This window comes from Helianthus annuus, chromosome 1 (genome assembly GCF_002127325.2).
Source record: "Helianthus annuus cultivar XRQ/B chromosome 1, HanXRQr2.0-SUNRISE, whole genome shotgun sequence".
In the NCBI taxonomy this organism is placed as follows: Eukaryota; Viridiplantae; Streptophyta; class Magnoliopsida; order Asterales; family Asteraceae; genus Helianthus; species Helianthus annuus.
Window position 1 is genome coordinate 34,200,471 of NC_035433.2, and position 23,255 is coordinate 34,223,725.

General features: G+C 35.2%; 1 protein-coding gene and 1 long non-coding RNA gene across 2 annotated transcripts in view; one reads left to right on the forward strand and one right to left on the reverse strand.

Moving 5' to 3' along the window:
• Positions 1 to 7,807: 7,807 nt before the first annotated feature.
• On the forward strand, positions 7,808 to 10,965 carry LOC110865205 (mitochondrial pyruvate carrier 4). Its single transcript, XM_022114432.2, has 5 exons — positions 7,808 to 7,962; positions 9,749 to 9,847; positions 10,119 to 10,171; positions 10,301 to 10,374; positions 10,802 to 10,965. The coding sequence occupies exons 1-5, from the start codon at positions 7,908 to 7,910 to the stop codon at positions 10,845 to 10,847; spliced, it is 327 nt and encodes a 108-aa protein (XP_021970124.1). The 5' UTR covers positions 7,808 to 7,907; the 3' UTR covers positions 10,848 to 10,965.
• An 8,044-nt stretch (positions 10,966 to 19,009) lies between these two features.
• The window catches only part of LOC110936011, a 28,310-nt gene continuing 24,064 nt past the window's right edge, over positions 19,010 to 23,255 (reverse strand). The window contains exon 3 of the long non-coding RNA XR_002589641.2: positions 19,010 to 19,053. This is a non-coding gene — a long non-coding RNA (uncharacterized LOC110936011). The remainder of the gene's footprint in view (positions 19,054 to 23,255) is intronic.

The following is a 23,255-nucleotide window of genomic DNA, read 5'->3' on the forward strand; positions in this document are numbered from 1 at the left end:
TAATTTCAACACTTTAGTTTTCATTTAGGCATTTTAACAAACACCTAGTGTGCATAATTTTACATATTTACTAACTAGTTCATAACTAGTTATCTTTACCAAGATTTACATCAACACATCCAAACCTCTAAGTCTAGTGTTCATGAACTACATCAAGAACTTATATCATAACCTCAATATTCATCACTCTTACATTCTAATCTGAGTGTTCATCATATTAACATAAAACCCACTTAGCACACAATAGGTAATTACCAAATCCCTAGTTTTGACAACAATTCATCAAATTTTCTACTAGGGTTTGTTTCTAAACCAAGATATAATCACAATAACACTCATAGATACAACATTCATTCCAGAATTTCGATTATGATTGTTCATCATAACCTCAAAGTATCACCAAATAGCAAAATTTAACATACCTTGTGATCCCCATGACTAGGTGATCGTTTTTATGTGTTCATGTGGTGATTTGAGTCTTGATTCGAGCTTCAATTTGGTCATTTAGTGTGAACTAGGGTTTTGCTCCTTGGAGCACCCTCCTAGTCGATCAGAACACGCACACAATGTGTGTGTGTGTATTTTTTTTTGTTTTAATAAAACAAGTTTCCCACTTGTCCATTTTAGTCCCTCATGTTTTATTTTGATCAAATGAAGCTATATCTCATCATTAGTTACTTAATCACATGCTACTAACTAGGTTAGTTACTCCTAGTTACTTTAACGGGTTCGGGAAGTTATAACCCGTTATGTTTTAAGTCCCGCTAAATTGGCCTTTTTATATACCTTGTTTTCTCAAAGTATTTACTCCCCTTTTTAAATAAATATTAGGTTTATTTATTTGAGTCCTAATATTTACCGGGTTAATTTTTACCACTAACAGTATTTTACCCGTCTTTTAGTATTGACGGGGTTTGATTACCAAACCCGTTTTCGGGGTGTTACACAAGCCCATTAATAATACAACAAAAAACAAATCCTAAGTATAACTCTGAGATTTCCGGGATCCTGAAAGAATTGGTCTTCGACTGTTGCTGGCTTCTAACGTTATTCTCTAGTGTCTTTTTCAGCTAACTTCGTGATAATTCAGGTTCAAGTTTCTTTGTGTCACACCCCGACTAGAAGCGGTAAAAAGGGATGCAATAGACATTTCTGGTTTGAGCTCATCGTTATAAAGATACTCTATTAAACACTATTGTACATTGTCATTTTACATATCACTATTAGACATCATTGTTACACACTTTAACTAGGTACAACATTAGTTTCCTATGAATAGTTTTATTTAGCTAGGTAGCATGCCTCTATCCACGTAGTATCATACATTATCTTCACAAGAAACTAACACAAAGGGGTCGTCACACAGTGTCCTGGTTACCTGAAAAGTTGTTTTTAAAAGAAAAGGTCAACATAAAGTTGGCGAGTTCCACAAATTTCTTTGTTTTCAAAATATATTTGAAAATGTTTTGTTGCACATGTGATGAAATTGCTCTGAGTTACAAGTTAAGCCGAGACCAGTATCCAATCACTGTGGCCAACACCAACCACAAGTAATAATAAGTACCCCAAGTAGCTATGCCTAACACTTCATAGCTAGTTATGAATATGTGCGACCGCGTGTTCGCGCAGTAGGCATACAACCATGTATTTAGTGTGGTCTAGGCTTGTCGGACCAAATAGTACTATCCACAGTATTCACCGGCATTATACAACTCGCTTATGGGGATTTAAGCATGTTAGGGGTCTACTCAGATAAATAGCATCAAATAGTTTGCATGTGCACACGTATATCAATCAATTGTACCCTATATGAAAACAGTAAAACATGTATTAAAAAGAGAGGGATAGTAGAACTCACAGTTGCACAACAATTAATCCTACAATAATAGGCTAATCCACACCTAATATCAATATTATACGATTAATGTCTGTAGACTAGGTTGGACTATGTTTAAATGTCTAAGAACAGACTAGGGTCATTAGAATATGGAGTTGGACATGGTCGGCGTTTTGAAATTAGGTTTGGACGTCGAACACCATTTACCTTGCCGGACAAAGTTGTTTGTTCGAGGTATTCGCGAAATTATATGTTTATACAAAGTGTACCATTTTATAGTATATGAAAAACCGATTAGTTTTATATTAAGGGAGTTCAGGTGCTTGGAAGGTTTAGATCGCCCAAATAAGCGTTTTCGTATTTACAGTCGGGTAATTACCAGATATGCGTGTAATATACCTGTTTTAACCAATTCAGTCTGGAAGGGTCAGAATCTATTCCTGACCTTCCAATTATTGCCAAATAATACCTGAGTGGTATAAAAACTTTGGTGGGTTCGTTACGCGTTTAAATTTGTCGGTTATTATTTAGAAATAATAATTAAAACGCAAAATTTTATAAACATAAACCCGTATTTTATAAAACTCCAATAATTTTTGTAGAAATTATTCTGATGTAAATTTTCTAGAAACACTACTTATAACAGATTAGATGGCCATGAGATTGGCCTTGTATGAATCAAAATGGAAATAGTTATGATATATTAAATTATAAAAGAAAAGAAAGAAAAAAAAAACTTACGAAACTTAATGTTCTTGAGCTTGTTGGTCCAAAGATCTTCCTTAAATGAGCTTAGGAGTGTTTTATAATGGTGGGTTATTGAGATATGCGGTTAATGGATATTAATTTAGTGAGATTATAATTTATTGAAATTATAATTATTTACTAGACTATTCATATGAAATATAAACTCTTAAGTAGAGTTTTTATATCAATTTATTAGTTTTTATTAGAGTTTATGTCTCTAATAAATCTCTAATTAAAGACTAGACTCTTCATATGTAACATAAACTCTTAAGTAGAGTTTTTATGTCAATTTATTAGTTTTTTATTAAAGTTTATGTCTCTAATAAATCTCTAATTATGTAAGACTTTTCTCTACCCCATGTCTTTTGTATTAAAAGTAGGCAATGTGCCTAACTTGATGTTTTTTTTATATACATAAAACTACGAGAGTAAGAATACAAGAAGTAGACATAAAGTTATGCATGAAGAGTTCTTGAAGTAGAAGTACTTGATGACCCATATGTTAGGAACATATAGAGATAAGTTTCTCTACATGATTCAACTACAATTCTATTCTTAATTTCTAAAAGGTCTAACACTATGTTTTTATCTGGTGTAACCTCGGGCGCGTTGTCACACCCTGCCTTTGCGGAAGCGTGGGTTTATTTGGTGTGACTTCTTAATACCATAGCTTAATCACAACAAAGCTATATGAAAATAAAACCATGATGATCATCCATTGATTCAAGTTTTAAAAATAAAATACGACATCATTGTTTTAAGGGTTGACACATGCAGCGAAATTACAACACAACATAATAAAAACATTGTTCATACGACACAACCATAAGACATGAAATAAACATAGTTTAAGACTTGTGACTCGTCCAGGCAAAAGTCACAATCCCTGAACTTGGATGACATCACTTCTCCTACGCAGCTTGATGACATAGCATACCTTGCCAGATCCCTAATTCCCTGAAATACATGTAATTTGAAAAATCAACAAAAAGTTGAGCGAGTTCATGTAAAAGTGAGTATGAGTAAACCTTTAAGTATGTGTAAAAAGTCCCTGGTATGTAGCAATAAGGAAAAAGAGATCACCAATGGGTTGCAAAGCCACTGGTATGTGTGAGAAAGTGCAGGGAAACTCAAACCTAGCAAATTTGTACCGAGCTTCCGGCTGTAAGACACAGTCACCTCTATGGGCCTCCCCGGCCTCACGGGTGTGGGCTCGCTACACCCAAATAGATCTATCACTCTTGTGTCCCTCGGTCCTAACAAAGAGGATTAATTGCCTCGAGCGTTGTACCCACCCCTCACATGATCTAGTAGTAATAACCCTCCCTACGCTAACCATACGATGTAATAAATGTTTGTAATAGTTGTCGCATGTATTTCACCCCCGAAGTATAAAACTGAAAACAGTAAAGAGAAAAGGGGGACATGAACTCACTGAAGTGCGTCTCGAAATAGTTGGTCCCAAATCAACCTGCTGCGTGACGACCTACACGTACTAACTTCTATTAGACGGACGGCTGTGCCTTGGCATAAGGTTTGACGTTTTTGGGAATAGTTAGACAACTATTTCGTATTTACACTTCTTAATTATTTTATAAATATATTCCTTCCCAAGGATGGGGGTATTAATACATGTGTGTTTTATAATTCCGAAAATATATTTTTAAGTCTCACTTGAAAAATATATTTTAATTACTTTGTTTAAAATGTTTTAATTTCCAAAATATATATATTTTTCCCAAAAATATTATATTTTATTTCATAAGTCTTTCCAAAATAATATTTCACCAAAATATCTTAATAAGAGTATTTTTCCGAAAAGTACATAAATTACATTTTTAAAGTTCGCGTTTTATTACGATACTTATATAACTTAAATATTTATTTTTGTGAGAGCGTTGATATTATTTTGGAAGTCGTATCTTCATGATATTTCATGTAATATTATTTTTAACCCTAAAAATAATATATATCTAGTTCACAAAATAATCACATAGTCACACAAGCGTCTTATTATAAAATATATATATTCTAAATATATATTTGACAAACTTTATTTACGAAAATCCACCTCCGGTACTTGGTTATTTTTGTAATAAAAATCATGGCGAAGTTTATATTTGAAAAACAAGTTAAAATTATATTTGTAACCATTTGTTACAAAAATATTTCTAAGTGTTATATTTTTAGAAAAATTTCGCCAGAGTTTCCTCTGTAAATGGAGGTGTCCATGCTTTTAGCATATCCTTTTCTTTTTGTAAAATCAGTCAACCAATTTACCAATCAACAATATACAATATTTATTCATCAAACTAGACAAAATATGAATAAATCATAAACTCATGAACTTGAAGGTTTTGTAAAAATATGTAGTAAATCACCAACACATTTAGTAGGTTTTGTTATTTCTAAAAATAAGTTTAGTTTCTTGTAAACTTCATTTTTAAAGAATTTGAAGTTTAACAACTTCTAGTCAAGGTTTACAAAAATATTTCTTTATGAAATTTTATTGTTACACAAGTGTTTACACACTTGTTTAGTTACTATAAAGGTGTTTCTTTCATAAAATATCCGGGTTTTAACAAAACTAGCATTTTCCGATTGGTTCTTCCGAAAAACCACTTGTAGATCTTTAGATCCATAAGTTTACAACTTCATTTTACAAGAAAAATTATGTTTATTCAAGTTTCAAGTTCATGGTGGATGGTTTCATCATCTTTTCACATCTTTAACACTAACATACTACTAGTTCATGTTCTTGAACATGATCTAGTATGTCTAGATGATGATCCATCCCACTTTTAGTAACAAACAACATCAAATATTCACAACTATACAAGATCTACAAGATTTACACACATAACTTCTCTTTATCCAATTTATTCATCTTATGTTCAAGACTTTAATGGAAGTTCTTTAGTGTTTCTTAATTTTTAACCATTAAATCAACTATTAACCACCATAAACAAGATCAAGATGATGATTAGAAGCACTTACTACTAGCACAAGGCTAGGGAAGAAACAAGGTGTAAATGTGGTGGATAAAAGAAATCTAGAACGGTTCTTGCACTTTCGAGATCACCGGGCTTGTTAGTGAAGCTCCTTGCACCTTCGGATGTATGAGAAATAAGTGAACAAGGTTTGGAAGTGGTGGTGGTGTGGTGGAGAGGGGGCGGCCGTGAATGGTGGTTATGGGGAGAGAAGATGTTGTTTGGTGTTGTGTTTGAATGAGAGAGATGGGTTCCCCACAAGTTAATTTATAAACCTTGATCCTTATTACCCTCCATGTATTATGTTACTAATTATCCAACACAAATTAATATAATAATCAAAAGAAAGGGGAGTGTGGGTCACCATATGGTGACCGTCGACTAGAGGGGGGGGTAAGGGTTGGGGTGTAATGTTATAGTTAAGTTCTAGTTGTAATCAAATGGTTCTAGTTAGGATATTAAGTGTGTTAATTAATATAAAGGGTGTTCGGGGACCCTAACTAGCTCGGATAAGTCAAAACAATGTCTTTGGCAATATTTTTATGTTCCGGGTAAAGTCCGGTTGTTCGGTTGGATATTGATCCGTTAAAGTGCTAAGTAATGCTAAAGTGTCATTTATATTATTTTTCGTGACACAATAAATTACCAACACTTTGGAAAGTGTCTAGAATTATTTTACCAAGTTTTTGCACTTTACTAGTTATGTTAAATGCTGAATTTTTGTATAAAGTGCAGAATTTTGTAATTAAAGTATGTTTTAGGCACTTCCGGTCACTATAACTATCACCTAGTGACCCAGTTTTATAATCCTAACCTCCCTACACTCCCTACTAGTGTAGTAACCTATTCCCGGTTCATACTGGCCTCAGAGACAATGTCTGTCTAGTGCTGGCAATGTCAGCATGTTTACTGGGTTATCCTCTCACTGTGCTAACTGTGCTTTTGTGCATCAAGTTTGTCACTAATGTTTTGTGTGTAATAAATGAAGTGACAGTAATAAAGTATGATGCATGAATATGTATGTATCAGAAAACAGAAAGCAGTTTATTCGTAATTGCAATCAAGCACAGTAATTAAGCACTAATTAAATATTAATTAATTTGTACGGATACCTGGATTTGTGAGGGTTGTCACACGCGTGGCCTTCTCCGGCAGTACAAACTGCTTCGGCTGTTGTACCGTGGGAGACAGACGCGTCGTCTTTAGTAGAGGCGCGAAATCTGTTTTAAGGGAAACGTGTTGAACACGTGCCTCAGCCACAACGGTCAACATTTGTTTGTTCTTTTTGTAGGAAATTATTGTACAAGAAGACGTGGTTCAAGACCTCGTTGAAGCCTACACAACGGACTGAAAAAACAACAAACCATACAAGTAGACACCGTTAAAGATCAAGTTAAAGACTTTATCTTTTGAAGATATTGGTTTGAATCGATTGTTTTATTAAATATGTTGTAGTTCATATTTATTTTCGTTTGAATTTGTATACGGTTCATGTACTACAATTTCCCAAAATTATGTAAAGAGAGTATCTTTACAATTTTTTATATTTATTTATATAATTTTTATTATAAAATTGTGACCCATGTCCTACAATTTTTTCCTCCTTTGGCTAGTCAAAGGCTTATAATTCAACATACTACATAAGTTTAGTTAGATATTTAGGCACGGGTTCATTATCGGGTCTTAAGCGCCCCTCAGGTGCGGTAAAAATTCACGAAACAGAACGTTTTTATAGGCATTTTTGCGTAGAAAAATAAAACGAACCCAACCTACACAAAAAGTCAAACGACTGGACGTTACTACTCAAAACACTTTATATTTGTATTGTATAAGTCTTTTCTTTTTGGGGTTTAACTGATGATACAACGCATGTTCGAATTGTACAGTGTGCGTTAAAATTAAAGGATTCCAAACGAACAACTTCGGTATCGGTATTGAAATTATCGGAGCTGGTATCGGTATTTGTTTTTATGATTTTTTTATCGATGTAAAAATGTGTCGATATCTTTGTGGGTATATAAAGACTTTCTTATTTGTTTTCTTTTTCGATCGCTATAAGAAATGTTGGTAACGTAACGAACAGAATCAATAACAATCGAATTCTCACCGCGGGAAAACTTCACTGGTTATTATTATAATAAAACATAGGTGTCATAGTGATCATCTTTGCTATAGATAACTAATCTTTTTATATTCTTTTATCATTACTTAGTTATATTATTAGTATTGTTTCTCAGAACATCTACCTATTTATAAAGAAAAGAAAGGCTCACCTACCATTAGTGTTAATCAAACTCTTTTAAAGATTCTATAGGGAGAAACTAAGGTTTTCAATGGCGACGTCGAAGCTGCAGGCTCTCTGGAATCACCCTGCTGGCCCCAAAACCAGTGAGTCTTTTCTTTTAAAACTTTTTTATTTCGATTTTAATCATGATAATTACGTGAAATTAGGTTCTTTAGCTTTTATTCGTTGATAATTTTTTTGGCATTTTATTCTGGACTGATTATCTGATTTATATATCCATCGATTGAACAAATATTAAGTTGATCTGTATCTATTGATTTTGTTATTGAGAATATGATTTTGTAATAGATGTGCCACAGTTTGACTTCTAAAGTCAAAGGTAATACTTGTCAATTGCGAAATAGATAGGGATTTTGGTACCATTTTCCCCCAATTAGTTAAACCCAATTTGTATTTTGATAATTTTGTTCTGGGTATTAATCCTTTTGTGGAAATATTCAGAGCCAACAAAGATTTTTTTAGAGTCGACTGGTACCATTTTGATTGTCAAAGTCAGGGGATAAATATTCAGAATAAGGTTTATATTGACCAGTGCAAAAAGCCATGGGGATCTTTGAGGATATAACTTTTGTGTATGCAGGTGAGGACTAGAATTAGTTATGCTAAAATTTTATTAAAAAATATTGAAGTTTGATGGTATGTATTCTTAGAGAAGGAAATGACATTTGCTGATATGTATTTACTTTTTCTACCAAAATAACATTCTTAAAGGTTGGTTATACGGCTAGAGAATTCAAGTTTAGGTTTTTGCAAGCGGTCGATTTCGTGAAGATATTGTTTGGATGTTGTAGTTGTTTACAAAGGTGCAATACTTATGTGAGTGATGCTGTTAGGATCATAGGTGTCAAAAGCAAAAGGCGCACGCCTAGGCGCTTTGGCGCAATGAGGAAAGCCTATAGCGCCTGGTGGTAGCTTAGGCGCAAATATGGGTTTTTTTTTTTGTAAAAACGGTGCTCAGGCGCGCGCCCGGAACAAGGCGCAACGAGTAAAAAACGCGGGCTTTTTCTATCAGGCACACTTTTCTGTTTTAATGTTATTTTTTAAAGTTTTTTTACAACTCTAAACCATTCCTTTTTAAAGTTAAAATGTTTTAGTAACCGCAAATGTTTGTATAAGTCCTAGTAACTTTTGGTATAACTTTTGGCATCACTACGTGTGTATAAGTCCTAAACTTTTGCTACTAACTATTAGCTACATGATCTAAATGGCATATATATTAGTTTTTTTTTTTTTTATATGTGGAATCTTATTTATTTTTAAAGCATAACATATTTTTTATATTTTTTTCTCTATGTGCGCTTTTCTTAAAAAAAACCCACGCTTTTTTTGCGCCTTGCGCCTAGGCTCCGGGCGAGGCCAATGCACCTCGCCTGCGCCTTGCGTCTTTGACAACATAGGTTAGGATAGATAATTATCCCCACTGGCCACCACAACAATAGATGCCAATGAATTCAGCTTCCGCTAGTTACTGCCTTTAACCCCTTGAAGGTTACCTGCCTGGCGCAAGATACGTGTGTTTACTCGGTCTCGTTGGTTAGCAGGGTATGGGTGGGGTCGTGAGTGTGCTAGTGATGGGTTCTCAAAGTTTTTTTTTTTTTTTTTTTTTTTTTTTTTGAACTGAAAAAAAAAAGTAGTTTCCGGAATGGAGAAAAATGAAATTATATTTGTGTGGTTCAACTTATGCGTACGTCCATGGTGTTGCTATGATATATTGATCATTATATTCCAGGAATTATTTTGATCTACGAACGCTTGAAAAAAATATTTCTTAAACTTTCACATCTTTGAAAATCTCTTATCTTAAATGTCTTTGTTTCTCTGATCATTCTATTCTATATATATTAATTGACTAATAATGTGTTGTTGTAGTTCATTTCTGGGCTCCAACTTTTAAGTGGGGAATCAGCATAGCTAACATTGCAGATTTTGCCAAGCCACCTGAGAAACTTTCATACCCTCAACAATTTGGTATTTTTTTTTTTTTACTTCTTGACATTGTTTTTAAATTAAAATTTCATATTTGACTTTCAAATGTAAAGCCAATCACTTTTTATTCTCATTTTTTACTAGAACTTTTTGAATTTGGTTATTTTAAATTATCAGGACATTAACATATTGAACATAATAAAAATGAAGATCTATGTGAATTTTGGGATTTGGAGAGAAATATATTTAAATTTTAGAAAAAAAAGTCATTAATCACACGGTTGATGTTTACCTCTTTATCATTTCTTTCCAGCTGTCACAGCCACCGGAATAATCTGGTCTCGTTACAGCATGGTGATTACCCCGGTAAGTCAAATTCGTGTACTCTATCGGTCTACCTCTACCAACAATTTCAAGTTTTTGATTTGGCACACAAGTTAATAGTTTTTTTCTTGATTTTGACTTGTTGGTCATCTTTGATACTTTTTATTACAGAAAAATTGGAACCTTTTTAGTGTAAATCTCGCGATGGCTGGAACAGGATTGTATCAACTCTCGCGCAAAATTCGGTAAGTCAAAACTATGGGATTGCTGTTGACTTTATTTGGTTTGAGAAAAGAAGAAAAAAAACTATGGGATTACCATTGACTTTTGTGAGAAAAATAAGAAAAAGATTATAGATTAATGAACATGTTTAAGAATCTTCATAAGGTTTGACCCAGCAAGCAAGGAAAATGTTGACTTTTCGTTGAATTACTACTTTGATACAGTTTATGGGAATCTTATGGACCAAAATTAACGGTTTCGATAAAATATCCTAATATTAGTTTCTTGCGAAATCCTAAGATCAAATTTGTTGCAATTCAAAGTTGACTTTGTACTAATAAGAGACATGTTTTTGACTTTTGTGGTCAAGTTCAAAATTGACATGGAACATGTGACAAATGTAAGTTGGTAGTTACTATGGATAACGATCGTGTTTGCATTGAATGGCAGGCACGACTATTTTAACGAAGAGGAAACAGCTGCTCTAAAGGAATGACGATAAAAACAATTTGGTCATTTTAAGTTTGTTTTCTGAAGAATGTTGGAACTTGATGCTTGTTTGAAAATAATGTCATATGTTGTTTTATTCTATGCATTTACTGTTTTCATTTCAATGAGCTTCTATATTGATAAACTCAAAAAGAAATTAAAAAATATATAAAATGAATAAATGACATGATTCACAAATGAAAATCTCAATACTTGTTTGACCTCAAAGTCAAAAGTATACCTTACAACTTACATCACCGGTACAAGGTACAAACTGAAACAATATTTCCCAATCTTTCATTTGGTACCAGAAACATTTCAATTAGCCGCCGTTTCGCACTTTCTTTCCCATCTAAAAAAGAAAAATTTAATTAAAAAAAGAGCATTTATCGTTCTTGATCTTCCGTTTCTTCTCCATCTTCATCTCCGTCACGAGCATTCAGATCCAATTTGCTTTCATTGAGATCTTGTCTTCCAGCGTTAGCGTCTTCAGAAATCTGAACACAGATCAAGTTGACCCGTATAAAAAAAAAAATCAATGATTTTGGCACCCGTGTGTGAGTCAATGCAGCGCTTTCTTGGCTGACGGCTCTTTTACAAACAACAAAAAGAAGAAACCATGCGAACCAAGTTACCTCATTCTCTTCCATGGGAACATCATTAATGTCTGGTGGGGATTCTTTCTTTTGTTCTTCGAGTAAGGCTATCTGATGTAATCCATTCACAATAAAGGAGCCAGTTTCAGTTAAGGCTATCTTCGAGCAAGCCCTTTTTGACATGTAGAGAGTAGCAACCACGTAACATGAAGCGTGGCTAAGGAAATCAAAGCCAACAACAACATAGAGTACTAATAGTAATAGACTAATAGTCATAGCTACCAATAACATACATTTGTCACTTGTCACAAAACTATAGCGGTAACAAATAAAGTAACACCAATGGTGGCACGATGATACTCCAATGGTCCGTCAGTGATCCAAATTTTCCGTTCAAAAAAAAAAAAAAAAAAAAAAAACCAAATAAAGTAACACCAAAAGTATCTATAGGCACCCCTAGAAGGCAAACTAAGGCAAACTAAAATGTACCAAAGAAGCTAAATGCAGGCTAAAAAAATGCACATATGAAGAAAATACACATGCAAATCATGATAACTAAATATTGACAAATGTCTTTATGCCGCCTCCTTGCAAAGTATGTATATTCGAATCTAAATCAGGCAGCTATGCATATTTTTTCTACCAAAAAAAATGTTATAAGTTCCAAGCTTCAGATTGGGTCAAAAACAACATAATCCCCTAAAACTTAAATCTACTAACAGTCTCTTCTCATATCAAATGCCCCAATATCTCATTCAAATTTTCAAACCACACAAACATTGTCATGTTATATTCCATCAATAACATTCCACCCTTGGTTTAAAAAAAAAGCACACCTAGGCGCAAGAATAATCACTTCAGCCTACATAAAATGCAGGTGAGGCGCGTTTTTTTGGCATAAAACAACCTTGAGGAGCGCGCCTCATGTACATGACACATTTTTCTAGCACAATAGGCTTTTTAGGTTGTACATGTAGAAATAAAACCCATTTGAGTTGAGAAAACTTAAGAAAACCTTATGTAACAAACTTTTTTTTCTAAAAAAATTAGGGAATGTAAGTTACATTTGAGTTAAGAAAACTTAAGAAAACCTTATGTAACAAACTTTTTTTTCTAAAAAACTTAGGGAATGTAAGTTATATTTGAGTTAAGAAAACCTTATGTAACAAACTTTTTTTTTCTAAAAAAATTAGGGAATGTAAGTTACATGTTATTGAACGTTTTAAGCCAAAAAAAAACCAAAAAGCGCCAAGTGAGTTTTTTTTTTATAAAAAAAACTTGAAAATTCAGTTTTTTAGCACATATATGTAAAAACACTGAATTTTCAAAAAAAAAATATAAAAAAAACCATTCGACGCTTTTTGGTTTTTTTTTTTTTTGGCTCAAAACGTTCCATAACATGTAACTTACGTTCCCTAGTTTTTTAAAAAAAATTGTTACATATGGTTTTCTTGAGACTCAAGTGGGTTTTCTCTGTATAAATTAGAACATATATAAAGCTGGGTAAATAATGCTGGAAACCTATGAAATATACAAAAAAAAAAGAGTAAATTGTCAAAATCGTCCCTAAAGTTTGAACATGTTTGCCAGTTTCATCCGAAACAATTTTTTTTGTACTATATTGCCCTTCACATTTGAGATTTTTTGTCATTTTCATCCAAAGGTCTAATTTGGGTTATTTTTTTTTATCAAATATTTGGATGGAAGTGGCAAAAAATCTCAAACCTCAGGGAGAATTTTGACAAAAAAGTTCGACGTTTGAATGAAAATGACAAAAATCCCAGAATTAAAGAGCAATATGGTACAAAAAATTTGTTTTGAATGAAAATGACAAACATGACCAAACCTCAGGGAAACGATTTTGGCAATTTACTCTAAAAAAATTATATTACAAGTTGAAAATTGTGCCTCGCGTGGAAAGAGCGATAGAATTAGTACTGGAATATACTTAATCTTACGGCGAGGCGGCTCATCATCTCCACCGTCATCCTTGTCGTCACCATTGCTATTGTTATCTCCGGCGCTTTGACTTTGAGTTTGACTAATCGGAGTCCACTTATGCAGCATAGCATGAGAGCCGTTATCACTACTACTACTAGCGTTACTATTAATACTAACTTGATTATGATGGTTATTATTGGGTGTGGGGGCGGTGTTTGGGGAGGTTACGTGGACCCACTTCTTCTTCCATTTCTTACTGGGCCTGTGAACACGGTGGCGGGTCCGTACCGAGTTGAGGATCGGCCGAGTCGACCACCGACTCCCTCCATGTGTTGTAAACTGAGTTGGATCGGTGCGGACTCGGGGGTGATCGGATCGGAGGAAGAAGGTCCGACAATTGGTGTTTTGTGTTGGGTTAAAGATTGGAGAGATTAGGGTGGAGGGTATAGTCAAGGGTGCTACTTTCTACACCCTCTCTATTTACTTTTTTCACCCTCCTCCTCTCACATACTTACAGGTGGGGCCTGCGTGGGACCGACAGTTTTCCTCTCACAAGGGGGGGTGTAATCAGGAAGGAGGGGGTGTGTATAGAATGAGCCATAGTCAATCACCCTAGGTGTTTGAATGAAATTCTACCCAATAATATTATGTCATGTCAACTCCCCATTCCACTCCCCATTTTGCACTCAATCAATCAGAGGGTATAGTCAATCACCCTAGGGTGTTTGAGTAGGTTAAAAAATAAAAAATTATGATTGGTTAAAAGGGGTTGGGACCCACCATTTTCTCAATCACTCTCTCTCTCTCCCCATTTTCGGTAAACACTCACCGAAATACCCAACCTCTCTCCTCCTCACCGAATACCCACAAACACCCGGTATAGTCACCGCTCGGTGATATCCCTTCCCCGCACATGTCCCCGAGTCCTATACCCTCCACCCTTAGGTATATGTGCATGTATGCTGTTTTGGTGGAGTCGTCGACACTGGGCCCCACTAAGCTATAGTAAAAACCATATTATATAGATTATTTTGTTTTTAAAAGTAATAAAATCAATAAATACAGGTATAGTGCTAGACCGGTATCGAACCGAAAGTAACGATTCTGAAAACGCTAAAAGGTGGGTACCAAATTGGTACCGAAAACGATTTGATATAGTAAATTTGGTACCAATACGATACCGGTTTGATTACAGGATTTGATATGAGTTGCTCATCAGTATTCTAAATATCCAAGTTAATTTTACATGCTACAATTCATTCATTACAGAAAAGACAAAAAAGAAAGCAAAATAAGTTGTTGTGTATATAAAATTTCATTCAAATGAAATACAATTTACTTATTGTGTGTATGAAAAGTAATCTAAACGGTGCAATTACTTGCATTGCTGCGTTGCTACAGGATTTGATGAGCTCGGTACCAACCGGTACCGAAAATACCGTTACCGAAATCCCCAAAAGTGGGTACCGGTACTGAATATACCTGGTACGGTACGGTTCGGTACCGGTCGGTACTGGTGCGCCACCGGTATTTGAAGATAAAAACCGGTGAATACCGGTGCTGAACCGGTACAAAAATACACCGGTTTGGTAAATTTGGTACCAGTACCGATACCCGATACCATATGCTAATCTCTTAGTGATATTACTATTCATTCCATTCTAATTTTAATATATAGGTAATAATAATAATAATTTTTACGTTATCATGGTTTATATACACATTTACTAAAGGTTAAACTACACTTTTAATTATTTACATTTATATCGAACTGTAATGGAAGTTCTTTAACTTCAATAATTATAGTCACAATCAATTCTTTGTTAAAACTATTATACCCTATGTCCTTTAGCACTAAATCGGTTAAAATTCTAAGTTAAGTCTATTCATATAAGGGCAGTTTAGTCTTTTTACAATCTAATTAAAATATTTTATAAATAAAACTTATAAAATATATACATAATCATAAATCTCATCTCTTTCTCTCCCTCTCCCTCTCCCTATCAAAACTTAGTCCCTCTCCCTCTTTACAATTTGGTGTCATTGATGCCTTTACACTGCCACCCCTAACCACCGCCACCTATCACTCCACCCTTTCGCCACAACACAAATATTTCTTGTTGGATTCAGATTTGAACGACGACAGATCTGGATTGGTTCGGCAGATCTGAAACATGCAACACCATCGCCTCTAGGGTTCATGGCGGAACCCTAGCTTCCGTCGATCCAGCTTCCATCGTCTTCGTCTGAACCGCCGCAAGATATCAATCTGATCCACTCGGTGTTCTAAACTCATCAGCACCTCAACTTGCTTCCTCTTTGTTGATTTTTTAGCAACGTCGGTAACCATTAGATTACCCATTTTCACAAATGTTTATTCATACCCAACATTCTCTATAATTAAAGAATAATACACCAAAGGAACAAGTGAGTTAAGCTTAGCTTTTATCACATACTACAAAACTCCACTGCCCTTCACCACATAATTCTTTGAGTATTAGTTTGTACTAGTCAATAATCACACAATCACCTTGTAATCTTTTCAAAGTGATATAAACTTGAAAAATTTTGTATTTTTATTTCTTGAAAGTTTGATTTCTAATTCAGCACATTATTTTTATACTTGTTGAAATAACTTGCCAAGTTTAGTTAAAGCACCAACAATTGGTATCAGAGCAGATTGGATAGCTTATTTCAAAACGATCAACTGCTCAAATATATTTATCTGATACTCTGTTCTTTAATTGTTTTTTAACTAAAAATGGCAAACCTTCAAACATGGAACAATGCATTCAACATCAGGTCTATGTCAAAGCCTCCGACATTAGTCAAAGAGGAGTACCCCTAATGGAAATCGGGATGATTAATTTCCTTAATGGACATGATCGAGCTCTGTTTCAATCCATTGAGATAGGCCCACATATTCCTCGTGTTGAAACTGTAGTTGTACCAGAAACTTATCAAACTCCAGCAATGCATGCCTCATGGGCTCCAAAACAAGAAAATCTTTGGAGCATCGAGGACAAGATATTGGTGGAAGTTAATGAAAGGGCTAAATCACTCCTAATAATGGCATTTCCGAATGACATATTTTCTCAAGTAAATGCATGTGCATCTGCAAAAGAAATATAGGAGGACCTATAGCTCTTATTTCCAATAAACAAAGAGTTAAAACATCAGATCCTCAGTCCTCATTCACCAAAACATTAGAACTAGAGAATTCTGATACTTCATTAGATTTCTCTGCATCGTTTGAAGCTATAGCATTGCTCACAAAAACCTTTGAGCAAAGGCTAAGAGGAGGAAGCTCTAAACATCAGAAGAATGACAAAGGAATGATGGAAGGAAGATCAAAAGAGAAAAGAAAATCAGAAGTAATGTGTTATAAATACAAACAAAAAGGACACTACGCATCAGAGTACAAAAACAAGAAACTGAAGGATGTTTCATACTATGAAAAGAAAATTGAAGAAGCCAAGAAACAACAACAAGTAAGTCTGATTGCTGGAAACCCATAAAAACGAGTTCTCTGGAAGATGAGATCCCAGAGGGTAAACCTGTGATAACACAAATGTACCTAGAAACCACTATTGCTACTTCCTCACAACGTGTGGAAAGATCTCAACCCTAAAACCAAACTCCTCATGATTCCTCATTAGAGGAACATGTTGTAATCACAGGGACATCACAATATGATGCCATACCTTCATTTGAAAGTATGCTTAAAAGCCATTCTCCCGGGGCAATGTCTCTTTCCACACCAATCCCTTCATCTCCTATTCCACCAACCTTTGTATCACTGTTTCAAGCTATTGACATTCAGACTCATAGCAGTCCCTCTCACCAACACATTACTGAGAGTTTAACTTCAACAATGGTTGTGTCTGAACCTGTTCAAATAGCTATCCCACAAACAGTTGAGGATGCTACACCTCTTGAATTTCACGAAATTCTTGATTGTATTTCAAGTGGAGCAGCTACTACAAATGTTGAATCAACTGATTTACATTTGGACAGTAGTTTCATCTCTAAGACTCCCTTGAAGGCAACCACTGCTGTGGATACTAAGGTAACCACTGCTGCAGAGGGAAGTCCCTAGAACCAAGAAAAAAGGGCATCTGCTTCTGATGATTTGGAGTCTACTCCTATCACCAAGGCAGATACAACCACCTCTGGTGGAAATTCAGATGATCCTATTAAGTTAGGTGATGAATTAAGATACAGAGAATTGACGGCTAGAATGTCTTCCTTTGAAAACACTGTTTGGGAAATGAAAGAAATGATGAAACAAGTGTTGGAGGCTTCTAAAAGTCAGCCTAGCCATCAGCAAATCTCCCAAGAGTTAGGGAATTCAGTGCAACCAATACTTGCACCTCAAAGGGAATTAGCTGAACTTCAACACAACTCACACATGGAACTTATCAGAGTTATGGTTGATGCTAGGTACAAAGATACTCAGGCAGACATAAGGGGTATCAAAGAATCCCTTGCTAAACTTATTGGCACTTCCCCTGCACCTGTTTTTAAAAAGGACGATCAAGATGATGCCAAAAAGGGGAGAAAGATTCAATGAGAAAGCTGGATGTTGATCCTAAAGAAAATCCAAAAGGTCAGCCAAAACAAAAGCCAGAGTCTGCCAAAGATACTTCTGCAAAATCCTCTGAAAAATCCAATGTTGGAAAGAAAAAGGGAGTTGATGAGACCCTTAAACATCCAAACAGATGAAGAGATTATAGCAAAGAAGAAGAGAAAAGATACAGAAGAGCAAAACAGATGTTTGGAAGAAGGAACAGAAGGATAAGATGAAAAGAGAAAACCAAACATAAAATATTGGCACTTCTAATAGAAGAAAATCTTTCAGAAGCAACAGACCTCCAATTGCCACATTCCCCAAAACCACTGCTGTTTTTAAAAAGCCTCAAACCACTGCTTCAACCAAAACTAAACCATCACCTCAAAAACCACCTCAAAAGAAACAGAAAACAGCTTCAAAACCACCATCTTCACCCCACAAACAACAGAATGTTGATGAGACCTATAGAAGGCTAGAAGAGCTCGGAAAGAAAGACCCAAATGTTCCTCAGAAGCCAGTATATATGAAACCACTACCGGTAGGCCTCAACAGACCCACGCCCCTAAAAAGCTGTTCTCATCATCTGCTTTATCCATTAGTGCATTAAATCAATTAAAAAGTCAAAAGCAGATGGATGAGGAAGATGAAAAGAGGTATGCTGAACATAGAAAAGAGGCCATCAGAAACAAACTTCAATTTGGAGTGGATGATGCTGCTAACCAACTTGCTGCTAAAATTGCTGAAACAATCAAGCTGTCACACCCTGGCTTTTGCGGAAGCATGGGTTTATTTGGTGTGACTTCTTAATACCATAGCATAATCACAACAATGCTATATGAAAGAAAAACCATGATAGTCATCCATTCATCAAGTTTTAAAAGTTACTACAACAACATTGTTTTTAAAAGTCGACACATAAAAAGAAATACAACCATGACATAATGAAAACATATTCATACGACATAACAAAAGACTTGACTAAAAATTACGGTTTAAGACTTGTAACACGTCCAGGCAAGGGTCACACTTCCTAAACCTGGATGACCTCAGTATTCCCTACGCAGCTTGACGTGACTGCATACCTTGCCAGATCCACTAATTTCCTGAAATACATGTAGTTTGAAAAATCAACAAAAAGTTGAGCAAGTTCATGTAAAAGTGAGTATGTATAAACCTTTAAAGTATGTATAAAAGTCCCTGGTATGTAGCAATAAGGAAAAAGAGATCACCAATGGGTTGCAAAGCCACTGCTATGTGTGACAAAGTGCAGGGAAACTCAAACCTAGCAAATTTGTTACCGGGCTTCGGCTGGAAGACACAGTCACCTCTATGGGCCGCCTCGGCCTCACGGGTGTGGGCTCGCTACACCCAAATAGATCTATCACTCTTGTGTCCCTCGGTCCTAACAACGAGGATTAATGGCCTCAAGTGTTGTACCCACCCCTCACATGATCTAGTAGTATAAACCCTCCCTACGCTAACCATACCATGTAAATAAATGTTTGTAATAATTGTCGCATGTATTTCACACCCGAAGTATAAAACTGAAAACAGTAAAGAGAAAAGGGGGACATGAACTCACAGAAGTGCGTATCCTGAAACGTCAATCTCAAACTCGACCCGCTGCGTGACGACCTACACGTACTAATGCCTATTAGACGGATGGCCGTGCCTTGGCTTAGGGTTTAACGTTCTTGGAAAAATAGTTAGGCAACTATTTCGTATTCACACTTCTTAATTATTTAATAAGTGTATTTCCTTCCCAAGGATGGGGGTATTTATACATGTACGCTTTATAATTCCGAAAAATATATTTTTAAGTCCCACTTAGAAAATATATTTTAATCACTTGTCTAAAACATTTTAATTCCAAATTATATATATTTTTCCCAAAAATATTATATTTTACCTCATACATTTTCCAAAATAATACTTTATCAAAATATACGTATGGGAGTATTTTCCGAAGTATACATAAGTTACGTTTTAGCATGTCGTAAAGCAACAATACTTGTGTAACTTAAATATTTATTTTGTGAGAGCGTTGGTATTATTTTGGAGTCGTAATTTCCTGGTATTTTCAAGTTATATTATTTTTACCTTAAAAATAATATATCTAGTGCACAGAATAACAAACAATCACACAAGCGTTTTATTATAAAATATATATTCTAAATATACATTTATCACATTTTATTTACGAAAATCCACCTCCGGTACTTGGTAATTTTTGAAATAAAAATGATGGCGAAGTTTATTTTGAAAACCAAGTTAAAAATATATTTGTAAACACTTGTTGGAAAAATATTTCTAAGTGCTAAAATTCTAGAAAAATTTCGCCAGAGTTTCCTTTGTAAATGGAGGCGTCCATGCTTACTAGCATATCATTTTCTTTTGTAAAATCATTCAATCAATCATCATCCAACAACATACAATTTCTAATCATCAACCTTGACAAAATAAGCATAAATCATAAACTTATGAACTTGATATATTTATAAAAGCAAGTAGTAACTTACTAGCATGATTAGTGAGTCTTGTTACCTTTAAAAATGTGATTAGTTTCTTAAAAACTTTGTTTTTAAAGGATTTGAACATTTACAACTTCTAGTCATGATTTTCAAAAATACTTTTTTTTGGGTAAAGGGTGACCCCAGGTGAATTTTATAAATAACCAAATAAGCACAAAGGAATGCCAGAAAGGGCAAACCAACTAGACTTGACATACCAAGCCTAGGTCCACATGAACCACAACCAAACAAAACAGCTCAAAACCAAACAAAAACAGCCAAAACAAACACAACCCGACAAAAAACAGAACAAAAACAATTAACTATCGACTAGCCCGGGTCTTTGTCTTCATCACTTGGAAGCAGCTTCCACTTCTTTAGAAGGCTCTTTGTGAAATTCTCTTGTTACACAAGTGTTTATACACTTGTTTACTTTCTAAAAATGTGTTTAGTTTATACAAGATCCAAGTTTTAACAAAACTCATATTTTCACTTGGTTCTTTCGAAAAACCACTCATAGATCTTTAGATCTACAAGTTTACAACCCACTTTGATCTTCATTCTTCAAGAAAACATGTATGTAATCAAGTTCATAGCTTATGTGTGGATGATTTCATCATCCACAACATTTTTAACCTTCACATCTTGCTAGTTCATGTCTTTAAACATGATCTAGCAAGTCTATGTGATGAACCATATCATTCTATCTAACAAATAACATTCAACAAGCATAACAACATAAGATCAACATGATTTCATCACTACTTTAACCATTTTTCATCTCTAGTTAGTTTATACTTCAAGACTTTGATAATGTTCTTTAGGGTTCTTAACATTTCATCATCCTTTTCACTATTAACCACCAAAAATATGTACAAGATGAAGATCTAAGGCACTTACAACTAGCACAAGGCTATGGGAGTTTCAAAGCGTAAAAGTGTTGGATAAAAGAAAACGAGAGCGGTCCTTGAGCTTCCGAACACACCAGGCTTAGTTGTAGGGCCTCTTGCACCTTTGGGTATGTATGGATTGCTTGATGGAAGCTTGAAGGTGGTGGTATGGTGGTGTGGTGGTGGCGGCCGAACTCAAAGGAAGAAGAAGAGAGAGTGTTTTGCTAATGTTGTTGATTTGTGAATGAGAAACCATAACCTTTGTGCCTTTTTATAATCCATCCTATCTCTTTAACCATTGTATTTTATGTCTCATTAACCACTAACATATAAATAATATATTGAAAAGAAAACAAAGGGTGGGTCACCCTATGGTGACCGTCGCCCAAGGGGGGGGGGTATTGGGTTGGTTTCTAATGTTATGGTTACAATCTAGTTAGATTTAAATTGTTAAGTTAGTGCATGAAGGTGTGTTATATAACATAAGGTGTGTTAGGGTGTTCGGGGACCCTAACTAGCTCAGAAAAGTAAAAACAGTGTGTTTAGCAATAATTTTATGTTCCGGGTAAAGTCCGGTTGTTCGGTTGGGTGTTGTCCGTTAAAGTGCTAACTTAATCCTTAAAGTGTCTTTTATATTACTTTTAGTTACACATTTAATTCCCAACACTTTGGAAAGTATCTAGGACTATTTTGCCAAGTTTTTACACTTTACTAGCATTGTTAAATGCTGAATTTTGGTTATTTAGTGCAGAATTCTGCATTTAAAGTGTGTTTTAAGCACTTCTCGGCACTATAACTATCATCTAGTGACGCAGTTTTATGGTCCTCACTTCCCTACACTCCCTACTAGTGTAGTATTCTATCTCTGGCTCATACTGGCCTCAAAAACATTGTCTGTCTAGGTGCTGGCATTGTCAGCATGTTTCTGGGTTATCCGTTTAGTGTGCTAACTGTGCTTCGTGCATCAAGTTTGTTACTAATGTTTGTGTAAAATAAATGAAGTGACAGTATAAAGTATGATGCATATGTATGTATGTAACAGAAATCAGAAAGCAGTTTAATCGCAGTTGTAATCAAGCACAGTCCTTAAGCACAAAGTAAATATTAATTAATTGTACGGATACCTGGAATTGTGAGGGTTGTCACATTCTCCCCCCGTTAAGAAAATTTCGTCCCGAAATTTTAGGTTCTGCTTCTAGTTGCAGGGGTCTTGGGAAATAAATGGGGGTATTTCTCCTTCATACCATCCTCACGTTCCCACGTGAATTCTGGGCCGTGTCGTGCATGCCATCGAACTTTGACGAGCTTGACACTACTCCTGCGTGTCTTGTTAATCTTCCAATCAGTAACCTCAACTGGCTCTTCAACAAAGTGGAGTGTGTCGTCGATATGAACTTCGTCGGCAGGAATGACAACTGTCTCTTGAGTTTGATTCTTTTTCAAGTTTGATACATGGAATGTATCATGAACGCCATTAAGTTCAGCAGGTAGGTCCAATTTGTATGCTACAAGCCCAAAACTTTGCAGGATTCTGAATGGGCCAATATAACGCAGATTCAGCTTTCCACGCTTTCCAAAGCGTGCCACACCCTTCCAGGGTGAAACCTTCAATAATACCATATCTCCCACCTCGAATTCCAGAGGTTTCCTTCTTCGGTCCGCATAACATTTTTGACGATCGCGAGCCGCCTTGATGCGATCTCGGATCTGTGCAATCTTATCTGTTGTTTCCTGGACCAATTTCGGACCAACTAGCTGTCTATCACCTGCGTCAGCCCAACAAATCGGTGATCGACATTTGCGTCCATAAAGAGCTTCGAACGGTGCGGCTTGAATGCTTGCATGATAACTGTTATTGTATGAAAATTCGACCAATGGTAGGTGAGTGTCCCAACTTCCACCTAA